The 18685-nt window shown below is 45.9% G+C and overlaps 1 protein-coding gene across 1 annotated transcript in view; it reads left to right on the forward strand.

Moving 5' to 3' along the window:
- eng (endoglin) overlaps positions 1–18685 on the forward strand; it is a 95927-nt gene that overhangs the window by 55241 nt on the left and 22001 nt on the right. Inside the window, exon 4 of the mRNA XM_034192120.1 lies at positions 6372–6485. Within this exon, the coding sequence (XP_034048011.1) occupies positions 6372–6485 (114 nt within the window). The remainder of the gene's footprint in view (positions 1–6371; positions 6486–18685) is intronic.

Genomic DNA, 18685 nt, shown 5'->3' on the forward strand with positions numbered 1-18685 from the left:
TCAACCCGTTCACATCTCTAACCGTTTTTCCCCACTCGACGACACACCCGCCGAGGATCAAACTCTGGTTATTGGCGACTCTGTTTTGAGAAATGTGAAGTTAGCAACACCAGCAACCATTGTCAATTGTCTTCCGGGGGCCAGAGCAGGCGACATCGAAGGACATTTGAAATTGCTGGCTAAGGCTAAGCGTAAATTTGGTAAGATTGTAATTCACGTCGGCAGTAATGACACTCGGTTACGCCAATCGGAGGTCACTAAAATTAACATTAAATCGGTGTGTAACTTTGCAAAAACAATGTCGGACTCTGTTGTTTTCTCTGGGCCCCTCCCCAATCAGACCGGGAGTGACATGTTTAGCCGCATGTTCTCCTTGAATTGCTGGCTGTCTGAGTGGTGTCCAAAAAATGAGGTGGGCTTCATTGATAATTGGCAAAGCTTCTGGGGAAAACCTGGTCTTGTTAGGAGAGACGGCATCCATCCCACTTTAGAGGGAGCAGCTCTCATTTCTAGAAATCTGGCCAATTTTTTGGATCCTCCAAACTGTGACTGTCTAGCGTTGGGACCAGGAGGCAGAGCTGTGGTCTTATACACCTCTCTGCAGCTTCTCTCCCCCTGCCATCCCCTTATTACCCCATCCCCGTAGAGACGGTGCCTGCTCCCAGACCACCAATAACTAGCAAAAATCTATTTAAGCATAAAAATTCAAAAAGAAAAAATATAGCACCTTCAATTGCACCACAGACTAAAACAGTTAAATGTGGTCTATTAAACATTAGGTCTCTTTCTTCTAAGTCCCTGTTGGTAAATGATATAATAATTGATCAACGTATTGATTTATTCTGCCTAACAGAAACTTGGTTACAGCAGGATGAATATGTTAGTTTAAATGAGTCAACACCCCCGAGTCACACTAACTGTCAGAATGCTCGTAGCACGGGCCGGGGCGGAGGATTAGCAGCAATCTTCCATTCCAGCTTATTAATTAATCAAAAACCTAGACAGAGCTTTAATTCATTTGAAAGCTTGTCTCTTAGTCTTGTCCATCCAAATTGGAAGTCCCAAAACCAGTTTTATTTGTTATTATCTATCGTCCACCTGGTCGTTACTGTGAGTTTCTCTGTGAATTTTCAGACCTTTTGTCTGACTTAGTGCTTAGCTCAGATAAGATAATTGTAGTGGGCGATTTTAACATCCACACAGATGCTGAGAATGACAGCCTCAACACTGCATTTAATCTATTTAGACTCTATTGGCTTTGCTCAAAAAGTAAATGAGTCCACCCACCACTTTAATCATATTTTGGATCTTGTTCTGACTTATGGTATGGAAATAGAGGACTTAACAGTATTCCCTGAAAACTCCCTTCTGTCTGATCATTTTTTAATAACATTTACATTTACCCTGATGGACTACCCTGCAGTGGGGAATAAGTTTCATTACACTAGAAGTCTTTCAGAAAGCGCTGTAACTAGGTTTAAGGATATGATTCCTTCTTTATGTTCTCTAATGTCATATACCAACACAGAGCAGGCTGCTTTCAGTGATGCCGGTATTTGGTTAGACTCTTTCTCTCCGATTGTTCTGTCTGAGTTATTTTCATTAGTTACTTCATCCAAACCATCAACATGCTTATTAGACCCCATTCCTGCCAGGCTGCTCAAGGAAGTCCTACCATTATTTAATGCTTCAATCTTAAATATGATCAATCTATCTTTGTTAGTTGGTTATGTACCACAGGCCTTTAAGGTGGCAGTAATTAAACCATTACTTAAAAAGCCATCACTTGACCCAGCTATCTTAGCTAATTATAGGCCAATCTCCAACCTTCCTTTTCTCTCAAAGATTCTTGAGAGGGTAGTTGTAAAACAGCTAACTGATCACCTGCAGAGGAATGGTCTATTTGAAGAGTTTCAGTCAGGTTTTAGAATTCATCATAGTACAGAAACAGCATTAGTGAAGGTTACAAATGATCTTCTTATGGCTTCGGACAGTGGACTTATCTCTGTGCTTGTTCTGTTGGACCTCAGTGCTGCTTTTGATACTGTTGACCATAAAATTTTATTACAGAGATTAGAGCATGTCATAGGTATTAAAGGCACTGCGCTGCGGTGGTTTGAATCATATTTGTCTAATAGATTACAGTTTGTTCATGTAAATGGGGAATCTTCTTCACAGACTAAAGTTAATTATGGAGTTCCACAAGGTTCTGTGCTAGGACCAATTTTATTCACTTTATACATGCTTCCCTTGGGCAGTATTATTAGACGGTATTGCTTAAATTTTCATTGTTACGCAGATGATACCCAGCTTTATCTATCCATGAAGCCAGAGGATACACACCAATTAGCTAAACTGCAGGATTGTCTTACAGACATAAAGACATGGATGACCTCTAATTTCCTGCTTTTAAACTCAGATAAAACTGAAGCTATTGTACTTGGCCCCACAAATCTTAGAAGCATGGTGTCTAACCAGATCGTTACTCTGGATGGCATTTCCCTGATCTCTAGTAATACTGTGAGAAATCTTGGAGTTATTTTTGATCAGGATATGTCATTCAAAGCGCATATTAAACAAATATGTAGGACTGCCTTTTTGCATTTACGCAATATCTCTAAAATCAGAAAGGTCTTGTCTCAGAGTGATGCTGAAAAACTAATTCATGCATTTATTTCCTCTAGGCTGGACTATTGTAATTCATTATCAGGTTGTCCTAAAAGTTCCCTAAAAAGCCTTCAGTTGGTTCAGAATGCTGCAGCTAGAGTACTGACGGGGACTAGCAGGAGAGAGCATATCTCACCCGTGTTGGCCTCGCTTCATTGGCTTCCTGTTAATTCTAGAATAGAATTTAAAATTCTTCTTCTTACTTATAAGGTTTTGAATAATCAGGTCCCATCCTATCTTAGGGACCTCGTAGTACCATATTACCCCATTAGAGCGCTTCGCTCTCAGACTGCGGGCTTACTTGTAGTTCCTAGGGTTTGTAAGAGTAGAATGGGAGGCAGAGCCTTTAGCTTTCAGGCTCCTCTCCTGTGGAACCAGCTCCCAATTCAGATCAGGGAGACAGATACCCTCTCTACTTTTAAGATTAGGCTTAAAACTTTCCTTTTCGCTAAGGCTTATAGTTAGGGCTGGATCGGGTGACCCTGGACCATCCCTTGGTTATGTTGCTTTAGACGTAGACTGTGGGGGGGTTCCCATGATGCACTGTTTCTTTCTTTTTTTGCTCCGTATGCATCACTCTGCATTTAATCATTAGTGATCGATCTCTGCCCCCCTTCTCGGCATGTCTTTTTCCTGGTTCTTTCCCTCAGCCCCAACCAGTCTCAGCAGAAGACTGCCCCTCCCTGAGCCTGGTTCTGCTGGAGGTTTCTTCCTGTTAAAAGGGAGTTTTTCCTTCCCACTGTGGCCAAGTGCTTGCTCATAGGGGGTCGTTTTGACCGTTGGGGTTTTTCATGGTTATTGTATGGCCTTGCCTTGCAATATGGAGCGCCTTGGGGCAACTGTTTGTTGTGATCTGGCGCTATATAAGAAAAAAGTTGATTGATTGATTGATTGATTTCTTGCATAGGGTTGTGGTTAGAAGAAAGTTGACGTTTACCCATCGTGGATGCAAATATTATGGCAATATAATGTTCTTTTAATGGAGCAAAATGATTACATCAAATATACCTTTAAAAAATCAAAAACAAGTCAAGAATTTGGTGCACAACTTTTAATGTTTTGGGTTTTCTGAAATCGATTTAGCAGAATCTGCTTAAACATGCCTCCACATTCTCAAATCTACCGTTTTATGTCATTCAAACTTTAATTTGGTTGATTACACAGTGGAGTGTTTACATGTTTAGCTACTGGTGGAGATTAGCGCTCTCAGCAGAGTCTTTGAAGTCATTCAGAAATCTTAAAAGACAAGATCCTTGGCTGCATCATGCTACTGCATATGCATTTGCTATAAATGGTTATGACTTCACACAAGTGTATTTTGACTAAAATATTGAGGCTTCAGCTTGGATGTACTCTTATTCTCACTGTTGAATTTAAAATGTCTTCCGCTACAGTTGTCTCTCAATTGTGATGTCCCCTAAAAGGTCAGTCAGGTCTGGGAGCTTGCACTGATGCCACATGTCATTGCATGTGTGCTGTGGAAGAAAGTTGGGCTTTGGATGGCAACACCCCAGACAGACATCCAGTCTATCCCCATCTCTTGAGGAAAAAAAAAATCTCTGTTGCAGCCAGGTGAAACCTGGGTGTCTGCTTTTCCTTTTGAGAAACATGGAAAATTGGAAAATGAGAAACATGCAACATGGCAAAAATATTGTTGCTGACAATCCCTCTCAATGCTAGGCTTAGATCTCATTTGAGGTTTAAGTACAATGTTTTCCAGATTAACTAGGAACTTAAATTGAATGTTTGTGAATAATAATAACAAGCAAACCAGAATAATAAAATAAACACATCAAGTGCAATCAGATTTCTGATGTCTGCCATTCTGGATCTGGATAACCTCCAAAATTCAGTTGAGTCTTCCATGGCCTAATATGAATCCGTGTGAATCCGTGCATTAGTTTTGAAGTAATCCTGCTAACACACAGACAAACACAGATGATTTCATTATGTCCACCAACAGCTCCAGCACGGGACCCAAACTTCCCTTTCCCGGGCCACATTTACCACCTCTGACTGGGGAACCCAGGTGTTTCCAGGCCAGTGTGGAGATATAATCTCTCCACCTAGTCCTGGGTCTTCCCCAGGGTCTCCTCCCAGATGGACATACCCTGGAACACCTCTCTAGGGAGGCACCTTTACCAGACGCACGATGCCCTGTCCATACTGTGTGGGAATAAAGTTGTTGCTGCCTTCCTTCAGCAGGTGGCATGTATTATGATCTGGATGTGGGGAAAGTCATTTGGAGCCTCATTTCAGGAGAAGGTGAAACCACTGGAGAGAGGGACAACATCAAGGTGCTTGTCTCTGGAGGGTTGCAGTGCTGAGGGGTTGTCCATTGCACAAGGGTGAACGGGTCTAAATGTGAGGTGGGTAACTGGAACATCTCAAAAGTCAGTATTGGGTCCTGTTCATGGGGAATTGTGAAGCAGTTCACATATTAGGAGTAAATCCTCTACAGGCCCTGAGGCCCATCTGACACTGCTCAGTGTAATAATGGAGGTGACTTCCAAAGCCAGTACCCATTCACGGCTCTTTCCATTGGGATCATGCAGGTGAAGTATCTTCTCCAATTACACAGGCGTGTAGCCAAAGGCGCGCACCTGGAATCGATCCCCAGTCTTCTAGGTTGGTAGACCAGCTCTTGTCCCACAAAGTCCCTTGAAGACACACCAGTGTTTATTCAGCCTCTGTGATGGACAAAAATACACTCGTCTTTCCCTCTTTCTTCTTTCTCCAGCCGTCTTTCACACCTGTGCCGCTCAGCTCCCTCCTTCACTGATTGTACTCTGTGAAGGCACTGGTGTGGTTCTGTTTGTTTATGTGGCGTCTCTTTTCTGGCATGCCTGAGGCAGTCTTGCCTCAGTGTGACATAAATGCAGATGTTCACTCACACGGTTACATTTTAAATACATGTGGCCGCTCCACATCACTGATGCACCACACCTTCTGGCACGCTGCAGCACACCGCCTCCACAGAGACCTGTTTCATAAACACATTAATTTCCAGTGTTATGCCGTTGACGGCCGTATGCTGAAATTCTTTAGCCTCCCATGTTTTGCTCTTCCACCTTACCTTTGGAGTTTTGTCATGGAGCATTAAGATAAGTGCATATTTGAATCCAAGCTGCTGCTGAAAATCTGTCAACATGTTCAACACTTTAAGCCTTCAAACCACTGAATAGTCAGATTTCCAGCAACAGTTCAGGTATGTTAATCGTGTTAATTTGCTACGAGCCACAGTGCAAGCTCATTTGCTTTGGTGAAGGTCTCTTAGTTGTTCAAACTGCACAATTTCTCTGCTTTGGAACTTTCTGTATCTCAGGGTGAAAAATCATTATAATCTTTTAAATCATTTCTTAAAACGGACTTTTATTGGAAGACTTGCCGCAATTTGTAGAGACATTTACTTTTGCTATTCCCACTTTATTTTATTCTTTCTTCTCCTTCTTTGTTTTGTTCTTTTTTCCTTTTTTGTCACTCTATTTTATTATTACGAGGTTGATTCTGTTGTTAAGGTCTAAGTGTATTTTTATACAGCTCACACAAAATTAAGTCACAACATGCTTGACAACTGCAAAATTTATGGAAATGCAGGAGGCACTATAAATATATCAAATTAATGCAGCTTATTTCTCTGTTTCCAAGTTCTCCTGATGTGAGGGACCATTTTGAGTAACAAATGTTTTATTATTTCCCCACAGGACTCCAGTATGTTTGATCTCAACGTGACCACCGCCAAGCCAATGATCCTTGTCCTCACTTCGTCGGTCCGCGCTTATGGTGCATGCTACATGAACACAGATGTTGCCATTTATGTAAGTGTCGTGTCTTTGTTTTTTTCCCAGCTTTTGTGATTATGTTCACATCTTGTATTATTCTGTGCAGAACTGTTGTGCAGGGAAATAAAATGGCACTCCTCCACCTAACATAATTTCAGTTAAGATGCTGCTACTGTGAAAGATGTTGACTCACATTTAAAAAATCAACAGATGACATGATGTAGGAGCTTATATCATAAATGGCTGTTTGCGTGTAATTTGTTTCACTTTCAAAGTGATCAGTGATGAGTTTGAAGTTTACTACATAAACTGTGTATACACCCACACGTGTACGTATATATATCGAAAACATAATTTCCTGGAAAATGTTGAAAATGCAAAATTTTACATTGTCATATTTTGTTTCTTTGTTCATTGCCATGGCCATTTTTGTGGTTTTGTTTGATTCATATGACTAAATGACAGATGAGCATACATGAAATTCAGACAATTCAATCAGAAATCTGGGGGTTACTACAGTATTCGGTATATATCTGCAGCATAAAAATCCCCCTGACCTGACATCAGCATATTTGTGCTGTTTTGGGCATGTTTAAAATCCTAGATTCAATGTATCATGGCAGTAAATCTAACACCCCTGTCACCACTTAACGATTCAGCCAGCGTATGTCGACCGTGTTAAAAATGCTGGCATACACTGGCGTGTAACAAGTTATTGGTAAGCTTTGTATAAATTAAGAGCACATTGATATATGGCGAGCACCTCAAAAAATCTTTGAAAATGCACAATATTTTCGACATATGACTTATGCATCCTGCATACGCAGGCCATAAGTTGTAGGTAAGTTATGCGATTGTTGACACACGTTTCTTGTAAGTTACTCATAAGCTGAAATGCGTCCATTGATTCGCTGAAAGCTGCACTCCTCATGCAAACAGACTGGTTTTAATATTTGAAACATTCACACATGGAGTTAATATAAAGTCTTAATCTTACCTGTTCATCTTAGTCTGATTCATTGTCACAGCCTGACAAAAACTTATCCATTTTAAGCTTCCTGATTTTGGAAAATGACATCTGAAAGTACTTTAATTCCTTGTCATGGGTGAAGAAATGTAGCATTTTAAAGCAGGTCCCTCTGCATTTTGTGTTTCTCAGTCTGAACCAGGAAATGACAACACTTTGTGCCACAACAAGAAAACTTATTTTAAAAGTTGAGTCACAGCTCCTTATTCATTCACATCAGTGTTTACCACAGACATCAGTGGATTCTTCAGCATTTTGCACACAATAAAAATAAATCGCATGATCCACCAAGACAGAAATAAAGTGATGTTAAATTACTCTGTTTTGCCTCCGTGTGGAGAAAAGATGCAGCGCGACAGTGTACACATGCTCGATGACGCGCTCATCAATATTTAAGTGTTCCACCTGCCAAACGAAAGGGTTCTGCCAGTGGTGGAACCTCAAACCAAGGCAGACTTAACTGTTCTGACACGTATCATACCATGCAGTATCGACCGGAACCACTCTGGGGAAATGGAGCTCTCAGCATACGCTAGCTAAATTATTGTGACACCTACATATGCCAGCATTTTTACTATGATTGCCATACACTGGCTAAATCATCAAGGTGTGACTGTTGTGTGGGCCGCTGAAGAGGAGGTACTGCTGGCCCACCATTCAGAGGGCGCCCTGCCTGGAGTGCGGGCTTCAGGCACGAGAGGGCGCTGCCGCCTCACAGGACAGCCGAGAGTGACAACTGTCACTCATTAACTCCTGACAGCTGTCACCAATCATCAACTCATCAACCACTCCATATAAGCTGGAAGACATCTCCACCCCGCTGCCGAGATATCGTTTGCCTTTGGAGGTATATTCTCAGCCGTTCAGTAGGTGCTACTGTACTCGTTATTGTGTTCCTGTTTTGGAGGTGTCTTACCCACCATTAAGGAACTGTCGCTACTTGTATTTGCTGGGTGTACACACACCCACACATAACTGTTTCTGCTTCCTGCCAGCAGTACCAGATCCGACAGCCGGAGACAGTGGCCACCTGGGGACTCGGAACTTGGCGGCTCCAGTATTCTCCGGGTTCGGTGGCAGTGGAAATCGTGTGGGATCCGGCTCTTCTCTGGACGGACGTCTTCTATCCTCGAGCCTGCCCACATGTCACCTTAGTACATTTGACTCTGTCCAAATTCTGTATTTGTCTGTATTTCGTTGTGCACGCTTCACAACAGTAAAGTGTTGTATTTTTGGCTCATCTGTTGTCTGTTCATTTACGCCCCCTGTTGTGGGTCCGTGTCATTAGACTTTCACAACAGGATATCTCGGCCAATGTCATGGATCCCGAAGGGCGTCAACCATCTGTTGGCCAGCCAATGGAAGAGCAGGATGCACAGGCGTCTGCAGGGGGCGTGATCGGTGAGTTGCAGCAAATCCTCTCGGCCTTTACTGCTCGGCTGGATTTACTGACCGAGCAAAATGTCATCCTCAACCGTAGGATGGAGGCTCTCACCGTGCAGGTGGAAGCGTGCGCTCAGGGCGCAGCTGCAGCTTCTCCTCCTGTTGACCCGGTGCAGAATATAGACGTTCCACTGGTCGTCCAACGAACCCCCCCACCATCCCCTGAAGCTTACATAAGTCCCCCGGAGCCGTACGGAGGCTGTGTGGAGACGTGCGCTGACTTCTTAATGCAGTGTTCGCTCGTCTTTGCACAGCGTCCCGTAATGTACGCTTCAGACGCCAGTAGGGTGGCTTATGCCATTAATTTGCTTCGAGGTGAGGCACGCGCTTGGGCTACAGCGCTTTGGGAGCAGAATTCACAGCTCCATACCACTTACACTGGGTTTGTGAGGGAGTTCAGAACGGTTTTTGATCACCCTAACAGAGGCGAAACCGCTTCGACAGTGCTGCTGTCTATGAGACAGGGACGTCGGAGCGCAGCTGAGTATGCAGTCGACTTCCGCATTGCGGCTGCGAGGTCCGGCTGGAATACGGCTGCGCTCCGCGCCGCCTTCATAAACGGACTGTCGTTGGTCCTGGTGGCTAAGGATGAGCCGCGGGATTTGGATAGTCTACTCGATCTAGTTATACGTTTGGACAATCGATTAACGGAACGCCGTCGGGAGCGAGACGAAGGACTTGGCCGGGCACGCGCCGTCCCTCTCCCTTCCGGTTCCGACAAGGTTCCGCCCTCCCCACGCTCCACAGCCTCTGCGCTCCGTGTGGCAACAGCTCCCCCTGCTGACGATGCTATGGACACAAGCAGGGCCAGATTAAGATCATCTTACAGACAGAGGAGAATGGCCCGCGGGGAGTGCTTTTTCTGCGGCTCAAATGAGCATCAGCAGAGAGACTGCCCCAAACGGTTAAACACAAACGCCCGCCCTTAGAGACTGGGTTAAGGGTGGGTCCAGACATTCACGTGGGACGTACACGTATTTCCACACGTCTCCCAGTCACAATCCTGAGTGGGGATTTAACCCTTCAAGCCCCAGCACTGGTGGACACTGGGTCAGAAGGGAATCTGCTGGACAGCAGATGGGCAAGGGAGGTAGGGCTCCCTCTGGTGGTGCTTCCTTCACCTTTGAAGGTACAAGCACTAGATGGCACCCTTCTCCCTTTAATCACACACAAGACACAACCAGTAGTTCTGGTGGTGTCTGGGAATCATCAGGAAGAGATAGTTTTATGTGACTCCTTCTACTTCCTGCGTGATTTTGGGCTTCTCGTGGATGGTAAAACACAATCCCCGGATTGATTGGCCGTCTGGGGTTGTGGCTCAGTGGAGCGAAACCTGCCACCGGGAGTGTTTAGGATCCTCGGTTCCTCCCGGTTTAAGTGCTAGTGAGGAGGTTATAGTTCGCCCCCAATCTGACGGCGGTGCCGGTTGAGTACCACGATCTTGCTGACGTTTTCAGCAAAGATTTGGCTCTCACCCTTCCCCCCCCACCGTCCATACGATTTTACCATTGATTTGATTCTGGGCGTTGAGTACCCGTCCAGCAGGGTGTACAACCTCTCACGTCCGGAGCGCGAATCAATGGAGACCTACATCCGGGACTCATTAGCTGCTAGGCTGATCTGGAACTCCACCTCCCCGATGGGTGCTGGTTTCTTTTTTGTGGGCAAGAAAGACGGCGGACTCCGTCCATGCATTGATTAGAGGGCTGAACGAGATCACGGTTCGCAACCAATACCCGTTACCTCTGTTGGATTCAGTGTTCACGCCCTTGCATGGAGCCCAAATTTTCACAAAACTTGATCCTAGGAATGCGTACCGCCTGGTTCGGATCCGGAAGGGAGACGAATGGAAGACGGCATTTAACACCCCGTTAGGTCACTTTGAGTACCTGGTCATGCCGTTCGGCCTCACTAACACCCCCGCGACGTTCCAAGCTTTGGTAAATGACGTCTTGCGGGACTTCCTGCATCGATTTGTCTTCGTATATCTGGACGATATACTCATCTTCTCCCCGGACCCTGAGACTCATGTCCAGCATGTATGTCAGGTCCTGCAGCGGTTGTTGGAGAACCGGCTGTTTGTGAAGGGCGAGAAGTGCGAGTTCTACCGTACTTCTTTGTCCTTCCTGGGGTTTATTATCTCCTCCAACTCCGTCGCTCCTGATCCGGCTAAGGTTGCGGCGGTGAGAGACTGGCCCCAGCCGACAAGCCGTAGGAAACTACAACAGTTCCTTGGTTTTGCAAATTTTTACCGGAGGTTCATTAAGGGCTACAGTCAGGTAGTTAGCTCCCTGACAGCCCTGATCTCCCCAAAAGTCCCCTTCACCTGGTTGGATCGGTGCAAAGTCGCGTTTAGGGAGTTGAAACGTCGGTTCTCGACCCTTGCCACCAGTTTGTGGTTGAAGTGGACGCCTCTGACTCAGGGATAGGAGCTGTGCTGTCCCAGAGCGGGGAGTCCGACAAGGTCCTCCACCCTTGTGCCTATTTTTCTCGCAGGTTGACCCCGGCAGAGCGGAACTATGATGTGGGCAATTGGGAACTTCTTGTGGTGAAGGAGGCTCTTGAGGAGTGGAGACACCTGTTGGAGGGAGCTTCGGAGCCGTTCACAGTTTTCACGGACCATCGGAACCTGGAGTATATCAGGACCGCCAAGCGGCTGAACCCCAGGCAAGCCCGCTGGTCACTGTTCTTCGGGCGTTTTGACTTCTGGATCACCTATCGCCCCGGGACCAAGAATCAGAGGTCGGACGCCTTGTCCCGGGTACACGAAGATGAAGTCAAAACAGAGCTGTCGGATCCACCGGAATCCATCATACCTGAGTCCACTATCGTGGCCACCCTCACCTGGGACGTGGAGAAGACCGTCCAGGAGGCCCTGGCACGAAGCCCGGACCCAGACACAGGTCCGAAGAACCGCTTATACGTCCCACCAGAGGCCAGAGCTGCAGTCCTGGACTTCTGTCATGGTTCCAAGCTCTCCTGTCACCCAGTGGTGCGAAGAACCGTGGCAGTTGTCCGGCAGCGCTTCTGGTGGGCGTCCCTGGAAGCCGACGTCCGGGAGTATATCCAGGCCTGCACCACCTGCGCCGGGGGCAAGGCCGACCATTCGAAGGCCCAAGGTCTGTTGCAACCGCTCCCAGTGCCTCATCGCCCCTGGTCCCACATCAGCCTGGATTTTGTCACGGGCCTCCCGCCGTCCCAGGGCATGACGACCATCTTCACGGTAGTGGACCGTTTCTCTGAGGCGGCCCACTTCGTGGCCCTCCCGAAGCTCCCGACGGCCCAGGAGACTGCAGACCTCCTGGTTCACCACGTCGTGCGTCTGCATGGGATACCAACAGACACTGTCTCGGCTCATGGTCCTCAGTTCTCCTCCCAGGTCTGGAGGAGCTTCTGCAGAGAACTGGGGGCCACCGTGAGCCTCTCGTCCGGGTATCACCCACAGACGAACGGACAGGCAGAGCGGGCCAACCAGGAACTGGAACAGGTCCTCCTCTGTGTTACATCTGCGCACCCGACAGCCTGGAGCAACCACCTGGCCTGGATCGAGTACGCACATAACAGCCAGGTGTCCTCTGCCACCGGCCTCTCCCTGTTTGGGGTACCAGCCCCCATTGTTTCCCGTGGTGGAGGGAGAGGTCGGTGTGCCCTCGGTCCAGGCCCACCTATGCAGATGCCGTCGGGTGTGGCGTTCTGCCTTGTTGAAGGCCCGGACGAGGGCTAAGGCCCATGCAGACCGCCGGCGTTCCCCGGCCGCTGCATACCAGCCCGGGCAGGAGGTGTGGTTATCCACGAAGGAAATTCCTCTCCAAGTGGACTCCCCAAAACTGAAGGACAGGTACATAGGCCCCTTCACAATCCTCAGTCCGGCGGCGGTGAAGCTCCGGCTCTCAGCTTCAGAGCCAGAGCTGCAGTCCTGTACTGCTCACGGTGGCCCCCAGTTCTCTGCAGAAGCTCCTCCAGACCTGGGAGGAGAACTGAGGACCATGAGCCGAGACAATGTCTGTTGGTATCCCATGCAGACGCACGACGTGGTGAACCAGGAGGTCTGCAGTCTCCTGGGCCGTCGGGAGCTTCGGGAGGGCCACGAAGTGGGCCGCCTCAGAGAAACGGTCCACTACTGTGAAGATGGTCATCATGCCCTGGGACGGCGGGAGGCCCGTGACAAAATCCAGGCCGATGTGGGACCAGGGGCGATGAGGCACTGGGAGCGGTTGCAACAGACCTTGGGCCTTCGAATGGTCGGCCTTGCCCCCGGCGCAGGTGGTGCCAGGGTTCCAGTGCAGGGTTCCAGTATTTGGTGGACTGGGAGGGGTACGGACCTGAACGCTCCTGGGTGAAGAGGAGCTTCATCCTGGACCTGGCCCTCCTGGCCGACTTCTACAACCGACACCCCGACAAGCCTGGTTGGGCGCCAGGAGGCGCCCGTTGAGGGGGGGGTCCTGTTGTGTGGGCCGCTGAAGAGGAGGTACTGCTGGCCCACCATTCAGAGGGCGCCCTGCCTGGAGTGCGGGCTTCAGGCACGAGACGGCGCTGCCGCCTCACAGGACAGCCGAGAGTGACAGCTGTCATTCATTAACTCCTGACAGCTGTCACCAATCATCAACTCAACCACTCCATATAAGCTGGAAGACATCTCCACCCCACTGCCGAGATATCGTTTGCCTTTGGAGGTATATTCTCAGCCGTATTCAGTAGGTGCTACTGTACTCGTTATTGTGTTCCTGTTTTGGAGGTGTCTTACCCACCATTAAGGAACTGTCGCTACTTGTATTTGCTGGGTGTACACACACCCACACATAACTGTTTCTGCTTCCTGCCAGCAGTACCAGATCCGACAGCCGGAGACGGTGGCCACCTGGGGACTCGGAACTTGGCGGCTCCAGTATTCTCCGGGTTCGGTGGCAGTGGAAATCGTGTGGGATCCTGCTCTTCTCTGGACGGACGTCTTCTATCCTCGAGCCTGCCCACATGTCACCTTACTACATTTGACTCTGTCCAAATTCTGTATTTGTCTGTATTTCGTTGTGCACGCTTCACAACAGTAAAGTGTTGTATTTTTGGCTCATCTATTGTCCGTTCATTTACGCCCCCTGTTGTGGGTCCGTGTCATTATACTTTCACAACAGTGACAGGACCTTAAGTGTCCAAGTGCAGTAACTGCTTCATTTAACTTCATGCTATTGTGAGAATATCTATTGAAGCAATAGTCAAAAACATTACAGTATCCACTGCAATTATTCACACATCCAAATGTTTTTATCATGTTAATGTACAATAGCAAACAATACTAAGTTGGTGTTATGCTGGCACTGTCTTCTTCATGTAACTTTAATGGTTACCACCACTGCCACCACCAATGGACAGGAGTGTGTGGCAGTAGACTGATTTTATTTAAACAAAACTACAAAAGCTTTACTGTCAAAATATGCTTAGAGTACAAAAAGTAAAAGTGTTCATTATGTAGAATGGCCCAATTCAGAATAATATATTATATTATTGGGTTATATTTCTGATTATTCAACTTTATCTTTATGATGTGACATTTTGCAATGCAAATACCATTCCAAATACAAGTCTAAGAAGAAATAGGAAATTTTGACTTTTATAAACTGTCACATTTACATATGTGCATAATTGTATGAGACCACAAAACAGATTTTCTTCAGTGTTTAATTAACGAGAGGGATAGTGGTGGTACAAGGACAGCAGCTGCTGTCACAGCTTGACAATACACAGTGTTTGAAAGTGGATTTAAATTGTCTTTGGTAATGAGTTCAATAAGGTGATTCAAACATTAAAAAAAAAAACCTGCTACAACAAGCGTGGACTTTCACAATTAGGTACTGGCAGTTACAGTACATTTTAATTGAATTCCTGTTAGAATCTTATTACAAAAGTTAAACTGGGACAAACCTGGGGTGTCTAAATACATTAGACAGTCTTAAAATTAGAGTGAATTTGAAACCTTTCAGAGATGAGACATAAATAAATCATTTTGACCTGGCGTTGCTACAGTATGTATAGCGAGAATTTTCCTTTACAGCTTGCTGCTGCTTTAAAACATCTCCTGTGGTTTAAAAAAAAAAAAAAAAAAAATTGTTTTACTTTTCATAAAACTGTAACATTTTACAGATTTTCTAAACACTTATCAGTCTGTGAACCAAAATTAGTTGCTTTTCTCAAATACAAAATGGATAAAGCTGCTATGCTGTTTCCAACTCTATTGTTCATATTCTGATAGGTGGCGGTTTTTTCAAAGTTGCACATTTTTATCAATGACTTTAGTGCAGAGTGTTCTCACGAGTGATAAAGCACATTTCCTTCCTCACTTTGAGCTCATATCACACCATGACTACAGATATTCACTTAAAACCCTCCTGGGAAGGGAAAAAGATTAGCGTTTGTTGCTTTTATTGATACGTACGTACACAGCTGGATCTTGCACTGTAACGTCAACCAGAATGTGAATTTAGAGGTTTGTGAACCTGCACTGTTGACATGCCTTGCTGCAGTCACCACTCTATGGAACTGCTCTGGGGCCTGGAAGGCAACCATCTAGGCAGGTAACTGGTCAATCCGTGGCTTCAGGTTGTAGCCATCTATCCAAATGATAGTGATCCAGTTAATGCAGTCCTCAACAGAGTTGTTGTGTTGGGTTTATCATGATCCTGGATCAAGATTAAGATCCAGGTTGGCGTCAGAATAATGAATCGGCGCACATCCGAAAAGTGTCGGGTTTCAGTTCTAAAACATCCTGACAGTCATCTGTGAGAGTCCACACAGTTGGCCAAAATTGGCCGGTGGCCCCGAGTGTGATGCACATGTTCAAAACCCTCCAGGCACCGTCGAGTTGGGACACTTATCCGACGGCGGTCCATGTGCAATGTGAGGACCATCTGACTGCAATTTACATATTCTGATGGTGGAAAAACAGGATCCAAAATAATTTGAGCGCATACGAGGGAACCTCGATGGATCTGGTATGACAAAGCCTGCCGGTATGAACTGCACGTGCCACGTATAATAATGTCCCCCCCACCCGGGAGCACAAAGTGTTGAAATGTATGTGGTACACTTCATCACGATAATAATTATGAATTATCATGTACAGTGAATGTGAACTGCGGCTATCAAACCGAAAGCACTGTGCACACCGCCGCAAATCTGAACAGGCTGCTATAGCCACAGTAGACCTTACAGTACAGACATTTGTCCATTCCTTCCCATGGGTGACGTAAATAATGTGAACTACAGTCTCCATCATATCTCTATATACCACGGGCAGCTGTGCCTCTCCGTGGTCTCATGCGCAGTAACGCATCATTGCACGCGTCAGGCTTGGAGTTGAACGGATCTCGCCACTATAATGTATGATCACCTAACTCTGTAGGAGATATGACATGGAACTGTTGTGCCAGGTCATGACAGCATTAATAAACATAAATCTCACCTCCAACAGTGGTCCAGGAGTGTTTCACAGCCTGGATGTGGAGCTAGGAGCGCAGCCTGTGGTTAAAATCCTCTCACCGGACTGCCTTGCGCTGGAATCAACCATGCAAAAATAAATCCCATGTGATAGTCTAACTATTATGGTGTCCAGAGTTGTGTTGTCCTGCTGAAGTGAGCCAAAACACACACAAAAAAAGAAATTAAAGTTCCCTGGAAAGGCTGTGTCTGATGCATGGGACAGCATGGCCCACTACAGCAGTATCCAGTAGCTGGCAATGGCACACACGTGCGTCCCACATGCACACACATAGCTGCTCATTCAGCACTTGTGAACACACACACACACCCAGCGATCATGTCATCAGTCCAGCACCTCTGCTCTACACACGCACGTGAGGTCAGTAGCGCTGGGAAGTGGGTGGAGAATGAGTGCACATGTGATTGCATGACTGAGTGACCGCACCATGCCGGCTTTGACACATATGGCGTGGGGTCTGTCTGACAGCAGTCGGTCATCTGCCTGTTGTCCACATGCGCTTTGGATGGTTTTGGATGCCATTGTATAAGAAGTTGTTGGCCATAGCATGTTTTATGTTTCTAATCACAAATGGGTGATGAGGATAGCAAAATGCTGACAGTAGTGTGATATCACATCTCAGATCATGTCCTGTTGACGGTCTGGACAGTGTTGTCCATGACAGTAGGTTTTTTTTTTTTTTCCAAGATGAGCGGTATCATGGAGGATACTGCGGCTTGGAGTATAAAAAACCCTACAACTTTATTTATAAAGCACTTTAACACAGCTGCTGGTGCTGACACAAAGTGCTGTACACTAAAACACATTTAAATAAATAAATAAGAAGTGCAATTTAAAGACTAAGTCTTGCTGGGGTCAAAAGCCGAGGAGAAAAAATAGGTTTTTAAACAAACTTTAAAAATGGACAAAGACGTGGCCTCTCTCACAGACGAGGGCAAACTGTTCCATAATTTAGGAGCAGCAATAGAGAAGGCCCTGTCCCCTCTGAGCTTCCTTCTAGATCTCTGTACTTCCATCAGCAGCTGGTCAGCTGACCTGAGAGACAGACATGGTACATAAGGAAGAAAAAGCTCAGATAGGTAAGGCGGGACAATACTGTGAAGAGATTTAAAAACAAACATAAGAACAACAGCATCTGTTGTGTGTCTGGGAACATACACCTGCTTGACAGCTTGGCTTAGTGTCCGTGTCAAATTTCTTCAGTTTTCACAACTGACCTGAGTGCACAGATGGAGCAGCACAGCATTTTGTTAGGCTCTATGTTGGGAGCTTTACTATTCAGTTTTATTGTTATTTTTGAGTGGGTTTTGCCATCATTTGTGCCATTTACAACAAAATGGCGTGATCGAGACAAAAATTAGATTTGAATGGGTCTAACAGCTGTGACTGGGACTTTCTGTGCCCCACTGACTTAAGTCCATGATAGATGTCATTTTAAATTGATATAACCAAACAGCAGTGAATGTCATCTGTTCTGCATCAGGCTCATGGCTGGATAATATGCATTTACAATGCATTCTTTTTTTTTTAGTTAAATTCTCAATGATATTAATAATAATAATGATGACGATAGAAGCTTCATAGCAGCTTCACACACCTACAATCGTCCACAGCATACAAGACAGCTGGATTTAATATGTTTCCATCTGGTCACTGTTTTTTCTTTTATTTTGAAGTTTTATTAATTCTAAGTTTGACTAATGGTAATCAAATGTTCATTTAGAGAGAGCAGTGACTCCCTGGGGCTTACAGGACACACATATTGGACAGCTCAAGAGATGGATTTCCATTACCTGAAGTAACTATTTAATTTCATTTCATTTTCATTTATTTATATCACAAGTTTGCCTCAAGGCGCTTCACACAAATAAGGTCTAATCTTACCAACCCCCAGAGCAACAGTGGTAAGGAAAAACTCCCTCTGAGGAAGAATCCTCAAGCAGACCAGACTCAAAGGGGTGACCCTCTGCTTGGGCCATGCTACAGACACAAATTACAGAACAATTTACAAACAAATATACAAGAAATGCTGTTGGTGCACAGGACGGTTTCTGGACTAGATACCACACCCATCTCTGGATGGAGCTGCATCTCAAACAGAGAGAAAAGGAAAAAAAAGCAGAATCAAGCATCAGTAAGACAACAAATACAGTATAATTTGTCAGCATTAAGTAACAAGAAAAACAGAAGAAATACTAAGGTGATCGCTGGCCACTCGCCCTAAGCTTCACTAAAAGACCCAGAATTTAGATAAAGTCGAGGCCGCGGCACGCTGCA

Source organism: Thalassophryne amazonica, chromosome 17, assembly GCF_902500255.1.
Source record: "Thalassophryne amazonica chromosome 17, fThaAma1.1, whole genome shotgun sequence".
Classification (NCBI taxonomy): domain Eukaryota; kingdom Metazoa; phylum Chordata; class Actinopteri; order Batrachoidiformes; family Batrachoididae; genus Thalassophryne; species Thalassophryne amazonica.